Genomic DNA, 20,375 nt, shown 5'->3' with positions numbered 1-20,375 from the left:
CAGTGATGAGCACTGATGAGCACTGATGGGCAGTGATGGGCAGTGATGAGCACTGATGGGCACTGATGGGCAGTGATGGGCAGTGATGAGCACTGATGGGCAGTGATGAGCAGTGATGGGCAGTGATGAGCACTGATGGGCACTGATGGGCAGTGATGGGCAGTGATGGGCAGTGATGAGCACTGATGGGCACTGATGGGCAGTGATGGGCAGTGATGAGCAGTGATGAGCAGTGATGGGCAGTGATGAGCACTGATGGGCACTGATGGGCAGTGATGGGCAGTGATGAGCAGTGATGGGCACTGATGAGCACTGATGGGCAGTGATTGTTGGCACTTAATTGTAATCAGTGCCCTGATTACATCCCTGGCTGTCCCTGGTGAGGAGATGCCGCTGATCGGCTCTCCTCTCCTCACACTCCTCTATCAGGGTGAAGCGAGGAGCGCCAATTACCGGCATCTCCGTGCTTACATGTGACTGTCTGTCATTGAAAACAGCCAATCACATGGCTGCGGCTCTTCACGCAGATCTTGGTCGCGGCGTATCCTAGCCAGTGGTGTATTTAGGTTTTGTGCTGCCCTAGGCCTGACTAAATGCATGCACCCCCCTAATTTAAATACGACCCACCCCATCCTGCCGAGGCCACACCCCTTCCTGTTTAAGACCCACCCTATCATCTGTAAACCACACCCCTTCCTCTTTAGGCTTATTTGGCACCTTTCAGGGGGGAACGGGTACCTGTTTCTGACAGGTACCTTTCCCCCCTTCCGGGAGACTGCGCTGTCCCCTCTGAAGTTTGCCCCCCCCCCCTCCTCCTTCCTCCACTGGGCCATTCAGAAAGTGCAACGCGCTTAGCACATGTGCAGTAGGGAACCGGTCGGTTTCCCCTTACCATGAATGATAGTGGCAAAACCCGAGAGCCAATCCGAAAATCGGCTGAGGTGTCGACATCGCTGGATCCCTGGACAGGTAAGTGTCCTAATATTAAAAGTCAGCAGCTACAGTATTTTTAGCTGCTGAGTTTTAATGCTATCACGGGGGGGGGGTCTCACTGTGCCCATCAAATGCATTCACTGTGCCCATCAAATGCATTCACTGTGCCCATCAAACTCTGCCACCGTGCCCATCAAACTCTGCCACCGTGCCCATCAAACTCTGCCACCGTGCCCATCAAACTCTGCCACTGTGCCCATCAAACTCTGCCACTGTGCCCATCAAACTCTGCCACTGTGCCCATCAAACTCTGCCACCGTGCCCATCAAACTCTGCCACTGTGCCCCATCAAACTCTGCCACTGTGCCCATCAAACTCTGCCACTGTGCCCATCAAACTCTGCCACTGTGCCCATCAAACTCTGCCACTGTGCCCATCAAACTCTGCCACTGTGCCCATCAAACTCTGCCACTGTGCCCCATCAAACTCTGCCACTGTGCCCCATCAAACTCTGCCACTGTGCCCCATCAAACGCAGCCACTGTGCCCCATCAAACGCAGCCACCGTGCCCATCAAATGCATTCACCGTGCCCATCAAATGCAGCCACTGTGCCCCATCAAACGCAGCCACTGTGCCCCATCAAACGCAGCCACTGTGCCCATCAAACGCAGCCACCGTGCCCATCAAATGCATTCACCGTGCCCATCAAATGCAGCCACTGTGCCCCATCAAACGCAGCCACTGTGCCCCATCAAACGCAGCCACTGTGCCCCATCAAACGCAGCCACTGTGCCCCATCAAACGCAGCCACTGTGCCCCATCAAATGCATTCACCGTGCCCATCAAATGCAGCCACTGTGCCCCATCAAACGCAGCCACTGTGCCCATCAAATGCATTCACTGTGCCCATCGAACGCAGCCACTGTGCCCATCAAATTCTGCCAGTGCCCATCAAATGAGCACGATGGATATCACAGGATATGAACACTATATTTGAACACTCTGGGAGTTTATCTATGAACTTTTATTATCACATATTCAAAGAGTGAGCACTGAGCACTCTCTTCTACCAGAGTTTGCACTTGGACTTTTTAGCAATTTTATGCACATTGCACTTTGCTGAATATATCATTATTTATCACAGTTTGCAATTTATTATTTAAATACATGGTGATAGATTGTTTTTTATTTAATGTACAGATATATATTTTTTATACACTGATTTTTATATTTATCACAGCTTTTCTAGCGCAAACACATTTACTTTATTACATTGTTATTTGCACGGATATGGAACGTGATTAGTGTTTGCAGCTGTTAGCACTGAGGGTTTAATTTAGAGGCATTAACCCATCTGTGGCTCGCAAGATCTTCCTATATTATGCTGCCAGTGCCCATAACACTGATATACTTTATTCAATCACTGTACCTGCTGTCCTGGGGGTTTCCCTCGTGCTCCTCTCTCTCCTCCCGACGTCACAGCCAGATCCCACCCCAGGGCCGAGGAGAAGATTCGCTGCAGGAAAGCAGTGCAGGGGAGGGTAGGCGGAGCTTAAGGCTCCACCTGTCACCTGCTGCTTATGGGGGCATGAGTGACACACGCCGCCCCCCCCCCCCCCCCCCCCCACATGAGAGAAAGCCCCCCCCCCCCCACCCGTCTTGCCGATTCCTAGCTCCCGCTTCCCGCACACATGCAGCCCACGGCGGCCGGCTTTCTGTAGCAGCGCCGTGGTGTATGGGCGTGCTTGTCAGAGAGTAGATGCACGCCCCCACCCTCTGACAAGCACGCCCATACACAGTGGCGCCGCTACAGAAAGCCGGCCGCCGTGGGCTGCATGTGTGCGGGAGGCGGCAGCGGGAGCCGGGAATCGGCAAGACAGGGGGGGGGGGGGGCGGCCCTTTTTGCCGCCCCCCCCGCAAAGTGCCGCCCTAGGCCTTGTCGGCCTAGGCCAAAACACAGCCCTGATCCTAGCAACGCGGCGCGGCCCCGATCGCTGTGCTGCGCGATGTCGGTCGTTCTGCAGGGCCGTCATAAGATGTCCACCCACAACGAGAGCCGCGCCATCATTTGAGGGCCCGGCGGACAGGAAGAGGTTTAAAGTGTATTCTCCCCCCCCCCCCCAAAAAAAATTGCAGAAACGGCTGCGCAAATACCGCGTGACATAAAAAAAAAATTTCAACAATCGCCATTTTATTCCCTAGGGGTCTCTGCTAAAAAAAAAAACAAAACTGTATAATGTTTGGGGGTTCGAAGTAATTTTCTAGCAAATACTGATTTAAAAAAGCACCAGAAAAGTGGCAGGGGCAGCAAGGGGTTAAAGTCGCTGCGACTTTTAAGTGGCACAGATAGGAAGGGTATTCGTTGGGAAACATGGGGGGGGGGGGGTGCGACTTGTCACGTGAATTTGGGGCCTTAACCACGCTCCATCCTTACCACTTGTCAGCCCCGGTGTCCCTGTAACTGGGTTATTATGCCTGGGGGAGGGGTCTGTGTGATCATGTGACCACTTTTATTGGCTGTCACATGATTGGGAGCCGCGCCCCCCCCCAAATCATTACTGGACGCTGGGAGCAAGCAATATGTCGGCGTAGAAGCATCAGCCACCCATAGGCGCACATGTGCGGCGCGTAAGCATGACCACCCTCTTTGCCGCTGCGCATACGCGTTTCATGGAGCGGCAAGCAGTTAAATAGTAATTCTCATTATGTCCACTAGATGGAGCTTTGTTCAGAATTCCGGACGCACCTGTAGGCTCTTTGCACACTGGGGGGGCGTTCAGTTCTAGTCCTAGGGACGGAAGTCGCATCCAATCCCCACGAGGTCTGTGGTAGGTTGCAGGTAGGTGGGCCTTTTAAAGTGGTTGTAAACCTCCCATATGAACAAAGCATATCCCTCTATAGCAGGGGGGAGGCAACCTGGGGGGGGGCCCTCCAGCTGTTGTGGAACTACATTTCCCATGAGGCATTGCAAGGCTGGCAGTTACAATGACTCCCAGAGGCATGATGGAAATTGTAGTTCTGCAACAGCTGGAGGGCCCCCCAGGTTGCCTACCCCCTGCACTATAGTGTGTACTTATCTCAATGCAGAGCACTGAGTGTCATTTCTGTCTGCTGCCTCCTTCCCTTTGCTATCAGCATGAATCACATCTGACACCGAGAGAGCGATGGTGAGGGAGCACCAGCACACAGCCTGTGATTGACAGCCTCAGCTCTTGCTGTGTGATGGAGGGGGGGGGGGGTCGCTTCCCTCCAATCAGCTCTCACTGAACTCTGTGGAGTGCCACTTCGGCCCCCCCCCCCCCCTTGTTTTCTGAATGCTCAGACAAGCTGTATACATTTTGGACTTTGACCCCCCCACACACACACACACACACTATTAGATTTTCTGCCGATTTTTTTTTTTCTTCAGCTTTACCAAAACCATGTAGTGCGAGGGGCACTGCCTGATTGTATACAAATTGAAACTCTTAAAGCGGAGGTCCACCCAAAAATGGAACTTCCACTTTTTTGGCACCCCCCCCCCCCAGGTGTCAAATTTGCACCTTTCAGATGGGAGGGGGGTGCAGATGCCTGTATAATACAGGTATTTGCACCCACTTCCGGGCATAGACTCCCGCGGGAGCTACGCCACTCCCCCCCACCCCCACCCGCTGTCTGCTGGGAGACACACAGGTCCCAGAGACAGCAGGGACCATTCGGGATTGCGCAGTAGGGAACCAGGAAGTGAAGAAGCTTCCTGATTCCCTTACCGGAGGTGACGGCGGCAGCACCCGAGGATGGAGGGGACAGATCGGCTTCGGGTGCCAACATCGCGGGCGCCCCGGGACAGGTGAGTGTCCATATTTTAAAAGTCAGCAGCTGCAGTATTTCTAGCTGCTGACTTTTAAAAAAAAATCAATAAATACATTTGGCGGACCTCCGCTTTAAGGTGTGACCAGTGGCGTCGCTAAGGGGTGGCCTTTGGGGCCATAGCCCCGAATCTGGGGCCCATAGCCCTGAGTCTCTGCAGGGGTCCCCAAGGGGGTGCTCTCTGGAGACCCTGATGTAAGGGGGAGGCTCTCTGGAGACCCTGATGTAAGGGGGAGGCTCTCTGGGGACCCTGATGTAAGGAGGGACTCTCTAGTGACCCTAATGTAAGTGGGGGGCTCTCTGGGGACCCTGATGTAAGGGGAGGGACTCTCTAGTGACCCTAATGTAAGTGGGGGGCTCTCTGGGGACCCTGATGTAAGGGGAGGGGCTCTCTGGGGACCCTGATGTAAGGGGGGACTCTCTAGTGACCCTAATGTAAGTGGGGGGCTCTCTGGGGACCCTGATGTAAAGGGAGGGGTTCTCTGGGGACCCTGATGTAAGGGGGAGGCTCTCTGGAGACCCTAATGTAAGTGGGATGCTCCCTGGGGACCCTGATGTAAGGGGGTGCTCTCTGGGGACCCTGATGTAAGGGGGGACTCTCTGGGGACCCTGATGTAAGGGGGGACTCTCTGGGGATCCTGATGTAAGGGGGTGCTCTCTGGGGACCCTGATGTAAGGGGGGACTCTCTGGGGACCCTGATGTAAGGGGGGACTCTCTGGGGACCCTGATGTAAGGGGGGACTCTCTAGTGACCCTGATGTAAGGGGGAGGCTCTCTGGGGACCCTGATGTAAGGGGGAGGCTCTCTGGGGACCCTGATGTAAGGGGGTGCTCTCTGGGGACCCTGATGTAAGGGAGGACTCTCTGGGGACCCTGATGTAAGGGAGGACTCTCTGGGGACCCTGATGTAAGGGAGGACTCTCTGGGGACCCTGATGTAAGGGAGAGGCTCTCTGGAGACCCTGATGTAAGGGTTGTAAAGGAACTCTGAGAGCTGACCCCTGATGTAAGGGGGTGCTCTCTGGGGACCCTGATGTAAGGGGGTGCTCTCTGGGGACCCTGATGTAAGGGGGTGCTCTCTGGGGACCCTGATGTAAGGGGGTGCTCTCTGGGGACCCTGATGTAAGGGGGTGCTCTCTGGGGACCCTGATGTAAGGGGAGGGGCTCTCTGGGGACCCTGATGTAAGGGGGGGGCTCTCTGGGGACCCTGATGTAAGGGGGGACTCTCTAGTGACCCTAATGTAAATGGGTGCTCTCTGGGAACCCTGATGTAAGGGGGGACTCTCTAGTGACCCTAATGTAAATGGGTGCTCTCTGGGAACCCTGATGTAAGGGGGTGCTCTCTGGGGACCCTGATATAAGGGGGTGCTCTCTGGGGACCCTGATGTAAGGGGGTGCTCTCTGGGGACCCTGATGTAAGGGAGGACTCTCTGGGGACCCTGATGTAAGGGAGAGGCTCTCTGGAGACCCTGATGTAAGGGTTGTAAAGGAACTCTGAGAGCTGACCCCTGATGTAAGGGGGTGCTCTCTGGGGACCCTGATGTAAGGGGGTGCTCTCTGGGGACCCTGATGTAAGGGGGTGCTCTCTGGGGACCCTGATGTAAGGGGGTGCTCTCTGGGGACCCTGATGTAAGTGGGGGGCTCTCTGGGGACCCTGATATAAGGGGGTGCTCTCTGGGAACCCTGATGTAAGGGTTGTAAAGGAAATCTGTGAGCTGACCCCTGATGTAAGGGGGTGCTCTCTGGGGACCCTGATGTAAGGGGGTGCTCTCTGGGGACCCTGATGTAAGGGGGTGCTCTCTGGGGACCCTGATGTAAGGGGGTGCTCTCTGGGGACCCTGATGTAAGGGGAGGGGCTCTCTGGGGACCCTGATGTAAGGGGGGGCTCTCTGGGGACCCTGATGTAAGGGGGGACTCTCTGGGGACCCTGATGTAAGGGGGTGCTCTCTGGGGACCCTGATGTAAGGGGAGGGGCTCTCTGGGGACCCTGATGTAAGGGGGGGCTCTCTAGGGACCCTGATGTAAGGGGGGGTGCTCTCTGGGAACCCTGATGTAAGGGGGGACTCTCTGGGGACCCTGATGTAAGGGGGGACTCTCTGGGGACCCTGATGTAAGGGGGTGCTCTCTGGGGACCCTGATGTAAGGGGGTGCTCTCTGGGGACCCTGATATAAGGAGGAGTCTCTCTGGGGACCCTGATATAAGGGGGGCTCTCTGGGGACCCTGATGTAAGGGGGGGCTCTCTGGGGACCCTGATGTAAGGGGGGGCTCTCTGGGGACCCTGATGTAAGGGGGGGCTCTCTGGGGACCCTGATGTAAGGGGGAGGCTCTCTGGGGACCCTGATGTAAGGGGGAGGCTCTCTGGAGACCCTGATGTAAGGGGGTGCTCTCTGGGAACCCTGATGTAAGGGTTGTAAAGGAAATCTGTGAGCTGACCCCTGATGTAAGGGGGTGCTCTCTGGGGACCCTGATGTAAGGGGGAGGCTCTCTGGAGACCCTGATGTAAGTGGGGACTCTCTAGTGACCCTAATGTAAGTGGGTGCTCTCTGGGGACCCTGATGTAAGGGGAGGGGCTCTCTGGGAACCCTGATGTAAGGGGAGGGGCTCTCTGGGGACCCTGATGTAAGGGGAGGGGCTCTCTGGGGACCCTGATATAAGGGGGTGCTCTCTGGGAACCCTGATGTAAGGGTTGTAAAGGAAATCTGTGAGCTGACCCCTGATGTAAGGGGGTGCTCTCTGGGGACCCTGATGTAAGGGGGAGGCTCTCTGGAGACCCTGATGTAAGTGGGGACTCTCTAGTGACCCTAATGTAAGTGGGTGCTCTCTGGGGACCCTGATGTAAGGGGAGGGGCTCTCTGGGAACCCTGATGTAAGGGGAGGGGCTCTCTGGGAACCCTGATGTAAGGGGAGGGGCTCTCTGGGGACCCTGATGTAAGGGGAGGGGCTCTCTGGGGACCCTGATGTAAGGGGAGGGGCTCTCTGGGGACCCTGATGTAAGGGGGGACTCTCTAGTGACCCTGATGTAAGGGAGGCTCTCTGGGAACCCTGATGTAAGTGGGGGACTCTCTGGGGATATACACATACACATGTATATTATTACTGTATATACATGTGTATGCCCGCCCGAGCGTATGACTTTCTTTACTACACTGCTATGGGCTGTAGCCCCAGATCTTTTGTAAACCTAGCAACACCCCTGGGTGTGACCTCCATAGTATATGGTTTTGGTAAATCCTGAAGACCAAAATCTGCAGAAAATCTAATAGCGTGTATAGGGGGGGTCCTTTGAATGGCTGTAGAAGAGAGAAGGCTGTAGGTAAACTGGTACAACGTATTTGGTTCATCTCTGTGCATCACCTGAGTCCAGTCATCTCAGTGGGGATATGGAAGGGTTTACAAGCACTTTAATGCTTTTCTGAGTGGTACCAACATTTTAGGGCCGTGTGTGTGTTTGGGGGGAGGGTTCCGGAATACACGGGTCTTCTGCATCCAGCCATAGACTTTGACAGGCGGCTGCTTGTACAAGGGGGGGGGGGGCTGGACGTTGCACCTGTACCTTCCGGGTGCGCTGCAGCTGAATGCCCCAGTGTGCGGGGTCCTTGTAATTGTCTTATGGGTTGCTGTGCCCTCATGTACAGGATATATTTATTTTACTCTATCCAATTTTAATTTACATTATTTTTTTTCCCCCAGAACGGTCCAAGTCATCGGAGGGGGGAATCCAAATGACGTCTACAAGTAATGTATCTTCATTCTTCAGCACTTTATTTTGGTTTACCCCAAAACCGGGCACCTCTCACCCCCTTCCTGCCCAGGGGCCAATGTTCAGATTTTAGCGCCGTCACACTTTGAATGACAATTACGCCGTTGTGCTACACTGTACACATTAGAGCTGCACGATTCTGGCCAAAATGAGAATCGCAATTTTTTTTTTTTTTTTTGCTTAGAATAAAGATCACGATTCTCGCAGCGTCAAATCTTTCACATAATACAAAAAAAAAAAAAAAAAAAAATGGGCTAACTTTACTGGTTAGTTTTTTTTTTTTTTTACAAAAAAAATGCATTTGAAAGACTATGCGCAAATACAGTGTGACATAAAATATTGCAACAACCGCCATTTTATTCTCTAGGGTCCCTACAAAAAAAATATATGTATATATGTGTGTGTGTATATAAAAAATGTTTGGGGGTTCTAAGTAATTTTCGAGCAAAAAAAAAAAAAAAAAAAATTTTAACTTTGAAAACTGTCAGAAAAAGGTTTAGTATTTAAGTGGATAAACGTTCCTAATTTACATACAGAAGTCGATTCCTTTGATGTAAAAGACAAATTGATACAATGTTTATACTTCACATTCCGCTGATAGAAAGTTTTAAAACTTGGCAGACTGCCCAGACTTAGATTTTTGACGGCTGAGAGCAGAGAGAAAATAATTCTCTGCATACCAAAGATCGGGAATCCCTTTGTCAAGATCGCAACGGGGGAAAAAAATCGCGATAATAATTCTTGACGATTAATCGTGCAGCTCTAGTACACATATGACATTTCTATCATTTTTTTTTTGTTTGAGACAGATAGAGCTTTCTTTTGGTGGTGTTTTAAAACAGAAGTTTGGGAATTTTTATTTTTTTTAAGAATCACACTTACCTAGGTGGATGCAGCATCGGTCCCCCCCCGCCGGCTCTAAGACTGAGAACTGAGCGATCAAAGTCTGCTGATCGCTCAGTTCTCAGGGCTCCGTGAGCAGAGAGCTGGTGATTGTTGGTCTCTGGATCGCTGGGCTGTGGAGGGGGGGGGGGGGGTTGCGCAGGAACGGCTGGGCTCAGGCTCTCAGCAGCTTACTGAGAGGCAAGTGGGCGGATCCCAACCATATTGTCGCGATCTTGTCCCAAAGCCTGGACCGGCTCTGTGATGTCAGTGGGCTTCAGCCCCCCGTTGGCTGCAAATGGGTCTGTGATCCACAGCAGAAGTACAGCCAAACCAGCTTCACTTCTCCTTTTCATTGCCACCGGGGTTATTACATATTTTTTTTTTTTTGCTAAACCGAAAAAAGACTGAAAATTTTTGGTTTGTTTCTGTTACAAAAATTTGCAAATAAGTAATCTCTCTCCTTCACTGATGGGCGCCTATAAGGGGGCTCTGATAATCAGTGTAAATGTGATTTTCCTTCAACGATGGGCGCTAATAAGGCGGCACTGATGGGAGCCGATGAGGCAACTCTGATAATCAGTGTAAATGTGATTTTATCCTTCACTGATGGGAGCCGATGAGGCGGCTCTGATGGGTGCCGATGAGTCTGCACTGATGGGTGCCGATGAGTCTGCACTGATGGGTGCCGATGAGTCTGCACTGATGGGTGCCGATGAGTCTGCACTGATGGGTGCCGATGAGGCGGCTCTGATAATCAGTGTAAATGTGATTCTCCTTCACTGATGGGCGCCGATGAGGCTGCACTGATGGGTGTCGAAGAGGCGGCACTGATGGGCTGCACTGATAATCAGTGTAATGTGCTCTGTCAGACTTGCTGGCTACCGGCTCTCCTTTCCTCACTCTGTGACCGCGGGTGAGGAAAAGAAATGCCGATAACCAACCGGCAATACTGTTAACGTGATCAGCTGTGATTGGACACAGCTGATCACATGATAAAGGGCTGATGTGATTGGCCCTTTACCCCTGACCTGGGATTAGCTGTGTCCCGAGGACACACCGGTCACAGAGCGCGCCCGCTGCACCCCACAAGACATGTTGGCTCTGGGGTTTAGCTGCCGGTGGGGCGCACAGGTGTCCCGTCCCGCCCCCCGCTGCAGGACAGCCTATCAAACTCTATGAGAGGCTGAAAGCTGCTGCACCAACCTTTCACATTACCTTTGCGATAGGCTTGTTAAAAATTCTTTACAAATATATATATATATACCCCAAACAGTATAAATCTCCGCCTCACACTGCCGCGACTTCACAGTATGTAGCAGAATACATATTGGCCTAAATTTATGAAAAAAGTAGATTTTTAACATTTTTTTTTTTTTTTTTATTGGATATGTTTTATATCAGAAAGTAAAAAATATATTGTTTTCTTTTAAGATTGTCGGTCTTCTTTTTTTTTCTTTTTCTTTTTTTTTTTTTAAAGCACATAAAATAAGAACCACAGAGGTGATCAAATACCACCAAAAGAAAGTTCTAATTGTAGAAAAAAAAGGACGTAAATTTTTATTTGTGTACAACGTCGTACGACCGCACAATTGTCAGTTAAAGTAACGCAGTGCCGTATTGCAAAAAAAAAAAAAATGGCCTGGTCATGAAGGGGGGGGGGGGTTAAATCTTCCGGAGGTCAAGTGGTTAAAGAGAAATCTAATGTTTGGGGGTTCTAAGTAATTTTCTAAAATGCACAAAATTCTGCTGAACTAATTTATAATACAAACCACTTTAATAGAGTGGAAAACGTATGTGAAAAAAAAATATGAATTATAAGTCCGATTTAAAAATGTTCAGATGAAAGTAAAAGTCCCACCCTGGAGTGACCTCCCCCGCTGTGTAATGAGGAGTGTCCACAGCTTCTATATATTCCCCACGTGGGCCGCCACTAGTAGTGTTACTACAGTAATATCAGGCTGTATATGCCATAAAGCATGCTTGTTCTACTCACTGTGGAATCTAAGGGGTTAATGCTCTGCGTTGTGTAAAAAAGGCTATTTGATCCTGTCTTCTCTGATCCTTCCCTTCTTCCACTGTCCCCAATCTATGTACTGATGCTTTGGGGCAGGGGGTGGTGAGGGGAGGGGATCTTGTCCTCATGTTGATGTGGACAAGGGCCTCTTCCCGACCACCCTGGGCGGTGGTTGTGGGGGTCTGTGGGCAGGGGGCTTATCAGATTCTGGAATCCCCCTTTGACAAGCCCCCCCCCCCCCCCCCACCCCATGTGGATGAGTGTGGGGTTCACCAAAAAAGTGTCAAAAAGAAATAAAACTGGTACACAGGTTTTTGACGAAGTCCTTTCTTAAAAATAGCTCTGAAGTGTCTTCTTTCTCCGGTTAGGTCTTCTTTCTCTGGTTCTTCTCCCTTAGCTGCCGATGTCTCCCTCCTCCGGTTCTCCTCCCTACTCTGGTTCTTCTCCCTCAGCTGCCGATGTCTCCCTCCTCCGGTTCTTCTCCCTCAGCTGCCGATGTCTCCCTCCTCCGGTTCTTCTCCCTCAGCTGCCGATGTCTCCCTCCTCCGGTTCTTCTCCCTCAGCTGCCGATGTCTCCCTCCTTCAGTTCTTCTCCCTCCTCCGGTTCTTCTCCTACTCTGGTTCTTCTCCCTTAGCTGCCGATGTCTCCCTCCTCCGGTTCTTCTCCCTCAGCTGCCGATGTCTCCCTTCTTCAGTTCTCCTCCCCACTCCAGTTGTTCTCCCTCAGCTGCTGATGTTTTCCTCCTCCAGATCTTCTCCCTCAGCTGCTGATGTCTCCCTCCTCCGGTTGTTCTCCCTCAGCTGCTGATGTCTCCCTCCTCCGGTTGTTCTCCCTCAGCTGCTGATGTTTTCCTCCTCCAGATCTTCTCCCTCCTCCAGTTTTTTTCCCTCAGCTGCCGATGTCTCCCTCCTCCGGTTCTTCTCCCTCAGCTGCCGATGTCTCCCTTCTTCAGTTCTTCTCCCTCCTCCGGTTCTTCTCCATGCTCCGGTTGTTCTCCCTCAGCTGCTGATGTTTTCCTCCTCCAGATCTTCTCCCTCCTCCGGTTCTTCTCCCTCAGCTGCCGATGTCTCCCTCCTCCGGTTCTTCTCCCTCAGCTGCCAGTGTCTCCCTCCTCCGGTTCTTCTCCCTCAGCTGCCAGTGTCTCCCTCCTCCGGTTCTTCTCCCTGCTCCGGTTGTTCTCCCTCAGCTGCTGATGTTTTCTTCCTCCAGTTCTTCTCCCTCCTCCAGTTCTTCTCCCTCTGCTGCTGATGTCTCCCTCCTCCGGTTCTCCTCCCTACTCTGGTTCTTCTCCCTTAGCTGCCGATGTCTCCCTCCTCCGGTTCTCCTCTCTGGTTCTTCTCCCTTAGCTGCCGATGTCTCCCTCCTCCGGTTCTTCTCCCTCAGCTGCCGATGTCTCCCTCCTTCAGTTCTTCTCCCTCCTCCGGTTCTCCTCCCTACTCTGGTTCTTTTCCCTCAGCTGCCGATATCTCCCTCCTCCGGTTCTTCTCCCTCAGCTGCCGATATCTCCCTCCTCCGGTTCTTCTCCCTCAGCTGCCGATGTCTCCCTCCTCCGGTTCTTCTCCCTGCTCCGGTTGTTCTCCCTCAGCTGCTGATGTTTTCTTCCTCCAGTTCTTCTCCCTCCTCCAGTTCTTCTCCCTCCTCCAGTTCTTCTCCCTCCTCCAGTTCTTCTCCCTCCTCCAGTTCTTCTCCCTCCTCCAGTTCTTCTCCCTCCTCCAGTTCTTCTCCCTCCTCCAGTTCTTCTCCCTCCTCCAGTTCTTCTCCCTCCTCCAGTTCTTCTCCCTCCTCCAGTTCCTCTCCCTCCTCCAGTTCCTCTCCCTCCTCCAGTTCTTCTCCCTCTCCTGCCGATGTCTCCCTCCTCCGGTTCTCCTCCCTACTCTGGTTCGTCTCCCTCCTCCAGTTCTCCTCTCTGGTTCTTCTCCCTTAGCTGCCGATGTCTCCCTCCTTCAGTTCTTCTCCCTCCTCCGGTTCTCCTCCCTACTCTGGTTCTTCTCCCTTAGCTGCCGATGTCTCCCTCCTCCGGTTCTTCTCCCTCAGCTGCTGATGTTTTCCTCCTCCAGATCTTCTCCCTTAGCTGCCAATGTCTCCCTCCTCCGGTTCTTCTCCCTCCTGCGGTTCTTCTCCGTCAGTTGCCGATGTCTCCCTCCTCCGGTTCTTCTCCCTCCCCCGGTTCTTCTCTCTTAGCTGCCAATGTCTCCCTCCTTCGGTTCTTCTCCCTACTCCGATTGTTCTCCTTCAGCTGCTGATGTTTTCCTCCTCCAGATCTTCTCCCTCCTCCAGTTCTTCTCCCTCAGCTGCCAATGTCTCCCTCCTGCGGTTCTTCTCCCTCAGCTGCCGATGTCTTCCTCCTCCGGTTCTTCTCCCTCCTCCGGTTCTTCTCCCTCCTCCGGTTCTTCTCCCTCAGCTGCCGATGTCTTCCTCCTCCAGTTCTTCTCCCTCCTCCAGTTCTTCTCCCCCAGCTGCCGATGTCTTCTTCGTCTAGTTCTTCTCCCCTCTCTGGTTCTTCTCCGTTGGCTGCCAATGTCTTCTTCCTCTGATTTCTTCTCCCTCTGCTGCCGTTGGGAGAAGAATCAGCAAAAGAACTGGAGGAAGAAGACATCGGCAGCGGAGAAAGAAGATCCAGAGGGAGAAGATCCAGAGGGAGAAGACCTCACCGGAGAAAGAAGACACTTCAGAGCTATTTTTAATAAAGGACTTTGTCAAGAACCTGTGTACTGTATTTTTGACACTTTTTTTTTTTGGTGAACCCCACACTCATTCACATAGGGGGGGCCCCTTATTAAAGGGGGCTTCCAGAATCTGATAAGATAAGACCCCCTGCCCACAAACCCCCCACAACCACCCACCGCCCAGATAACTGGTATGGCTCTACAGAGATCGATCGATATTTTTGTACATTGTAGTTAGCGATCTCTCTTTTTCTTCTTCCCTCTTACAGAACAGAAGACATCGCGGAATAAGGACGACGCTCCTCATGAACTAGAAAGTCAGGTCATTCTGCGGCTTCCACCGGTACGAAGAACTGATAGAACAATCTCACCACAATCCCCACATTCTCCATATACAATTCCCCTTTAGATCGAAAAACTTCTCAGTAAAAGGTCCTACCTGATTGCATGGAATAGGAAGCTGCTCATAATACAGAGCATTCAGAAAGTATTCACAGTGTTTCACTTTTTCCACATTTTGTTATGTTACAACCTTATTCCAAAATGGATTCAATTCATTATTTTCCTCCAAAATTCTACAAACAATCCCCCATAATGACAACGGGAAAAAGGTTTGAAATCTTTGGAAAATGTATTAAAAATTAAATACGAAAAACTTATGTACATGGGAGGAGCCTGTGAGACTTATGTACATGGGAGGAGCCTGTGATACTTATGTACATGGGAGGAGCCTGTGATACTTATGTACATGGGAGGAGCCTGTGATACTTATGTACATGGGAGGAGCCTGTGATACTTATGTACATGGGAGGAGCCTGTGAGACTTATGTACATGGGAGGAGTCTGTGATACTTATGTACATGGGAGGAGCCTGTGAGACTTATGTACATGGGAGGAGCCTGTGAGACTTATGTACATGGGAGGAGCCTGTGAGACTTCTGTACATGGGAGGAGCCTGTGATACTTCTGTACATGGGAGGAGCCTGTGAGACTTATGTACATGGGAGGAGTCTGTGATACTTATGTACATGGGAGGAGCCTGTGAGACTTATGTACATGGGAGGAGCCTGTGAGACTTATGTACATGGGAGGAGCCTGTGAGACTTCTGTACATGGGAGGAGCCTGTGATACTTCTGTACATGGGAGGAGCCTGTGATACTTATGTACATGGGAGGAGCCTGTGATACTTATGTACATGGGAGGAGCCTGTGATACTTCTGTACATGGGAGGAGCCTGTGATACTTATGTACATGGGAGGAGTCTGTGATACTTCTGTACATGGGAGGAGCCTGTGATACTTATGTACATGGGAGGAGTCTGTGATACTTATGTACATGGGAGGAGTCTGTGATACTTATGTACATGGGAGGAGTCTGTGATACTTATGTACATGGGAGGAGTCTGTGATACTTATGTACATGGGAGGAGTCTGTGATACTTATCTACATGGGAGGAGCCTGTGATACTTATGTACATGGGAGGAGCCTGTGATACTTATGTACATGGGAGGAGCCTGTGATACTTATGTACATGGGAGGAGCCTATGATACTTCTGTACATGGGAGGAGCCTGTGATACTTCTGTACATGGGAGGAGCCTGTGATACGTCTGTACATGGGAGGAGCCTGTGATACTTCTGTACATGGGAGGAGCCTGTGATACTTCTGTACATGGGAGGAGCCTGTGATACTTCTGTACATGGGAGGAGCCTGTGATACTTATGTACAGGGGATTTTTTTATTTAAAAAAAAAATTACAAAGATTTTAAACAAACTTCTCTCACGTTGTCATTATGGGGGATTGTTTTGTAGAATTTTGAGGAAAATAATGAATTTAATCCATTTTTGAATAAAGCTGTAACACAAAATGTGGAAAAAGTGAAGCGCTGTGAATACTTTCCGGATGCTCTGTACAGAGTTTTGGTAAGTAAGTAGGTTGTGTTGTCCGGTTTGTAAAGTGTATGGTGAGGGAAACAATCTGAAATCTATGAGTAATGTGTATATTTTCCTAGTCCTGTATTTTATTTTATTTTTTTTTATAAAAGTTGCTTTCATCATCATCATAACTTTGTTCCTCCAGGAATACGCGTCTACTGTGAGGCGGATGGTCCAGTCTGGAAGTGTCAGCACAAAAGACCGACTTTCCATCGAGTTACATCGTGAGTATTCGCAGTGAAATGACCCTTTTAACCTTTTAAAGTAAAAATCTTTTTTTTTTTTTTTTTGCTAGAAAATTGCTCAGAACCCCCCAAACGTTATATTTTTATTTATTTAGCAAAGACCCTAGAGAAGAAAATGGCAGTCATTACAATATTTTATGTCACAAGGTATTTGCACAGCGGTCTTTCAGACGCAATTTAAAAAAGAAAAAAAAAAAATATTTTTTTTAATGAATTAAAAAAAAAAAAAAAACTATTCAGTAAAGTTAGCCCAATTTTTATTTATATAATGTGAAAGATGATGTTACGCCGAGTAAATAGATACCAAACATGTGTGGTTTGAACAATGTTTACATTTGCGGGCGCGACCTACGTATGCATTTTCTTTGGCGCGAAAACTCGGAGGGATGAGGCGCTTTAAACTTTTTTTTTTTTTTTCTTATTTACTTTTTTTTTATTTATTTATTTCTTTATTTTTTTTTTACAATATCCCTTTAAAAAAAAAAGATGAAGGGTAAGGGGATTGGCTTTTCTTTTAATGGTGTGATATAATGGGGGGGGGGGGCAGAAGAACCCCCCCCTTTTTTTTTTTTTTTTTTCTTGGTGGAATAGATACAACAAGGTGTTGGAAACGTTCCTCAGAGATTTTGCTCCATAGTGACCTGATAACATCACACAGTTGCTGCAGATTTGTTGGCTGCACATCCATGATGCCAATCTCCCATTCCACCACATGCCAAAGGTGCTCTATTGTATGAGATGTGGTGAGTGTGGAGGACATTGGAGTACAGGGACCTCATTGTCCAGTGGTGAGATGATTGGAGCTTTGTGACATGGTGCATTATCCTGCTGGAAGGAGCCATCAGAAGATGGGGACACTGTAGTCATAAAGGGATGGACATGGTCAGCAACAATACTCAGGGAGGCCATGGTGATTAAACCATGATCAATTTGTACTAAGGGGCCCAAAGTGTGCCAAGAAATACCCCCCCACATCATTACACCCCCACCACCAGCCTGAACCGGTGATACCCCATCCCCCACACCATTACACCCCCACCACCAGCCTGAACCGGTGATACCCCATCCCCCACACCATTACACCCCCACCACCAGCCTGAACCAGTGATACCCCCCATCCCCCACACCATTACACCCCCACCACCAGCCTGAACCGGTGATACCCCATCCCCCACACCATTACACCCCCACCACCAGCCTGAACCAGTGATACCCCCCATCCCCCACACCATTACACCCCCACCACCAGCCTGAACCGGTGATACCCCATCCCCCACACCATTACACCCCCACCACCAGCCTGAACCGGTGATACCCCATCCCCCACACCATTACACCCCCACCACCAGCCTGAACCAGTGATACCCCCCATCCCCCACACCATTACACCCCCACCACCAGCCTGAACCGGTGATACCCCATCCCCCACACCATTACACCCCCACCACCAGCCTGAACCAGTGATACCCCCCATCCCCCACACCATTACACCCCCACCACCAGCCTGAACCGGTGATACCCCATCCCCCACACCATTACACCCCCACCACCAGCCTGAACCAGTGATACCCCCCATCCCCCACACCATTACACCCCCACCACCAGCCTGAACCAGTGATACCCCCCATCCCCCACACCATTACACCCCCATCACCAGCCTGAACCGGTGATACAAGGCAGGATGGATCCATGCGCCAAATTCTGACCCCACCATCTGAATGTCGCAGCTGAAATCCAGACTCATCAGACCAGGCAACGTTTTTCCAATCTTCTGTTGTCCAATGTTGGTGATCCTGTGCCAAGCGTAGCCTCAGTTTGCTGTTCTTTGCTGACAGGAGTGGCCCCCGGTGTGGTCTTCTGCTGCTGTAGCCCATCTGCTTCAAGGTTGGATGTGTTGTGCATTCAGAGATGGTATTCTGCACACCTTGGGTGTAACGAGAGGTTATTTGAGTTACTGTTGCCTTTCTATCATCTGGAACCAGTCTGCCCATTCTCCTCTGACCTCAACAAGGCATTTTCCTCCACACAACTGCCGCTCACTGGATATTTTCTCTTTCTCCCACCATTCTCTGTAATCCCCAAGAGATGGTTGTGTGTGAAAATCCCAGAAATACTCAGACAGGCCCGTCTGCCACCAACATCCATGTCACGTTCAAAGTCACCGAGATCCCCTTTCTTCCCCATTCTCGGTTTGATCTTCAGCAAGTCGTCTTCACCACATCTAGATGCCTAAATGCACTGAGTTGCTGCCATGTGATTGGCTGATTAGCAATTTGTGTTACCGAGCAATTAGAACAGGTGTACCTAATAAAGTGGCCAGTGAGTGTGTATACATGACATGACAGTGTCCCGGAGCGCCATTTTTAAAAAGGCGCTATATTTTTACGGTGTGCCCGCCCACTGCCTACACCATGTCCATGTCTTCAGACCATGCCAATCATAATAAAATGCACAGAGCCAGTCAGAGAGCTTCTGTGACTTCTATTGGTTGTGATGGCCAATCCAAAAGTGATCGCAATGTTACTGTTTACATTCGAGAGCTCCTTAACCCCTTGCTGACCGCACTGTAAAATATTTATATATATATATCATTTTATTTTATTTTTATTATATTTTTTTAATTTTATTTTAATTATATTTTATAATTTTAATTATATTATTTTTGTTTTATTATATTATAATATTTTTATTTTATTATTTTACGGTATATTATATTATTTTTATTTTATTTATTTAAATTTAATTTTTTTTTTTTTTTTATAGCCGACGGGCGTCATGGAATTGTGCGGGTGGACCGGGTTCCACTCGCTGCCAAGTTAGTGGACATCCCGTGTGTGACGGAGTGTTTAAAAACAATCGACAAGAAGACTTTCTACAAAACCGCGGACATCTGTCAGGTAATGATTGTGCGGCGGGTGATTTGTAGATGTAAACCTTTAACCCCTTCAGTACCGGGCGCTCTCACCCCCCCCACACCCCCTTCCTGCCCAGGCGCCAATGTTCAGCTTTCAGCGCTCTCACACTTTGAATGACAATTGCGCGGTCACGCTACACTGTACACATATGACATTTTTATTATTTTTTTCACACAAATAAAGCTTTTCTTTTGGGGGTATTTAACCACCCCCCCCCCCCTTTCCTGACCAGAGCGCTTATTGCGATTACGGCACTGCGTCGCTTTAGCTGACAATTGCGCGGGTCGTGCGACGTCGCACCCAAACAAAATTGACGTCCTTTTTTTTTCCCCCACAAATAGAGCTTTATTTTGGTGGTATTTGATCACCTCTGCGGTTTTTATTTTTTGCGCTAAAAAAAGAGCGTCAATTTTGAAAAAAACACAATATTTTTTCAGTTTTTGCTATAATATCCCCCAAAAATATATAAAAAAAAAAACTATTTTTTTCCTCAGTTTAGGCCGATGTGTATTCTTCTACTTATTTTTGGTAAAAAAAAAAATGCAATAAGTGTATATTGATTGGTTTGTGCAAAAGTTATATCGTCTACAAAATAGGGGATAGATTTATGGCATTTTTATTATTAGATTTGGTTTTTTTTTTTACTAGTAATGGCGGCAATCTGCAACCTTTTTTTATTTTTTATCGTGACTGCGACATTATGGCGGACACATCGGACAATTTTGACACTATTTTGGGACCATTGTCATTTATACAGCGATCAGTGCTAGAAAACATTGAGTCCGCGGGACCCGCAGTCACGGAGCACGGGCGCCCACAAGGCCGCATCTTAAAGGAGACGTACCTGTACGCCCTGTCGCCCACCCGTGCCATTCTGCCGACATATATCGGTGTGCGGCGGTCGAGAAGGAGTTAATTACCGCTGAGTTTTTTTTTTTTTTTTATTAAATAAACGTAAAAATACCGATAATTGTGAAAAAAAAAAAAAGTTTTTTCTTTTTCATACATCATGGGACACAGAGTCAGGCTAATATTCATTACCTGCTGGGTTATACTGCCATCATCAGGTGATTGGACACTGGTAGACCAAAGGTCTTCAGACAGGAAGTGATCCCCTATATAACCCCTCCCATACAGGAAGTACTTCAGGTTTTTTTTTTTTTACCAGTGT

At 49.6% G+C, this 20,375-nt stretch overlaps 1 protein-coding gene across 1 annotated transcript in view; it reads left to right on the top strand.

Annotated features, from left to right (window-relative positions):
• Positions 1–20,375, top strand: part of LOC141108777 (transcription initiation factor TFIID subunit 7-like) — a 49,180-nt gene that overhangs the window by 1,638 nt on the left and 27,167 nt on the right. The window contains 4 exon segments of the mRNA XM_073600698.1: positions 8,473–8,517; positions 14,378–14,451; positions 16,190–16,268; positions 19,053–19,186. Coding sequence (XP_073456799.1) covers positions 8,505–8,517; positions 14,378–14,451; positions 16,190–16,268; positions 19,053–19,186 — 300 coding nt within the window. The 5' untranslated portion in view covers positions 8,473–8,504.

The sequence above is a fragment of the Aquarana catesbeiana genome, linkage group LG09 (assembly GCF_042186555.1).
Source record: "Aquarana catesbeiana isolate 2022-GZ linkage group LG09, ASM4218655v1, whole genome shotgun sequence".
Taxonomy (NCBI): Eukaryota; Metazoa; Chordata; class Amphibia; order Anura; family Ranidae; genus Aquarana; species Aquarana catesbeiana.
The sequence above is the reverse complement of the archived record's forward strand: the minus strand, read 5'-3'. Positions and strand labels throughout refer to the sequence as shown.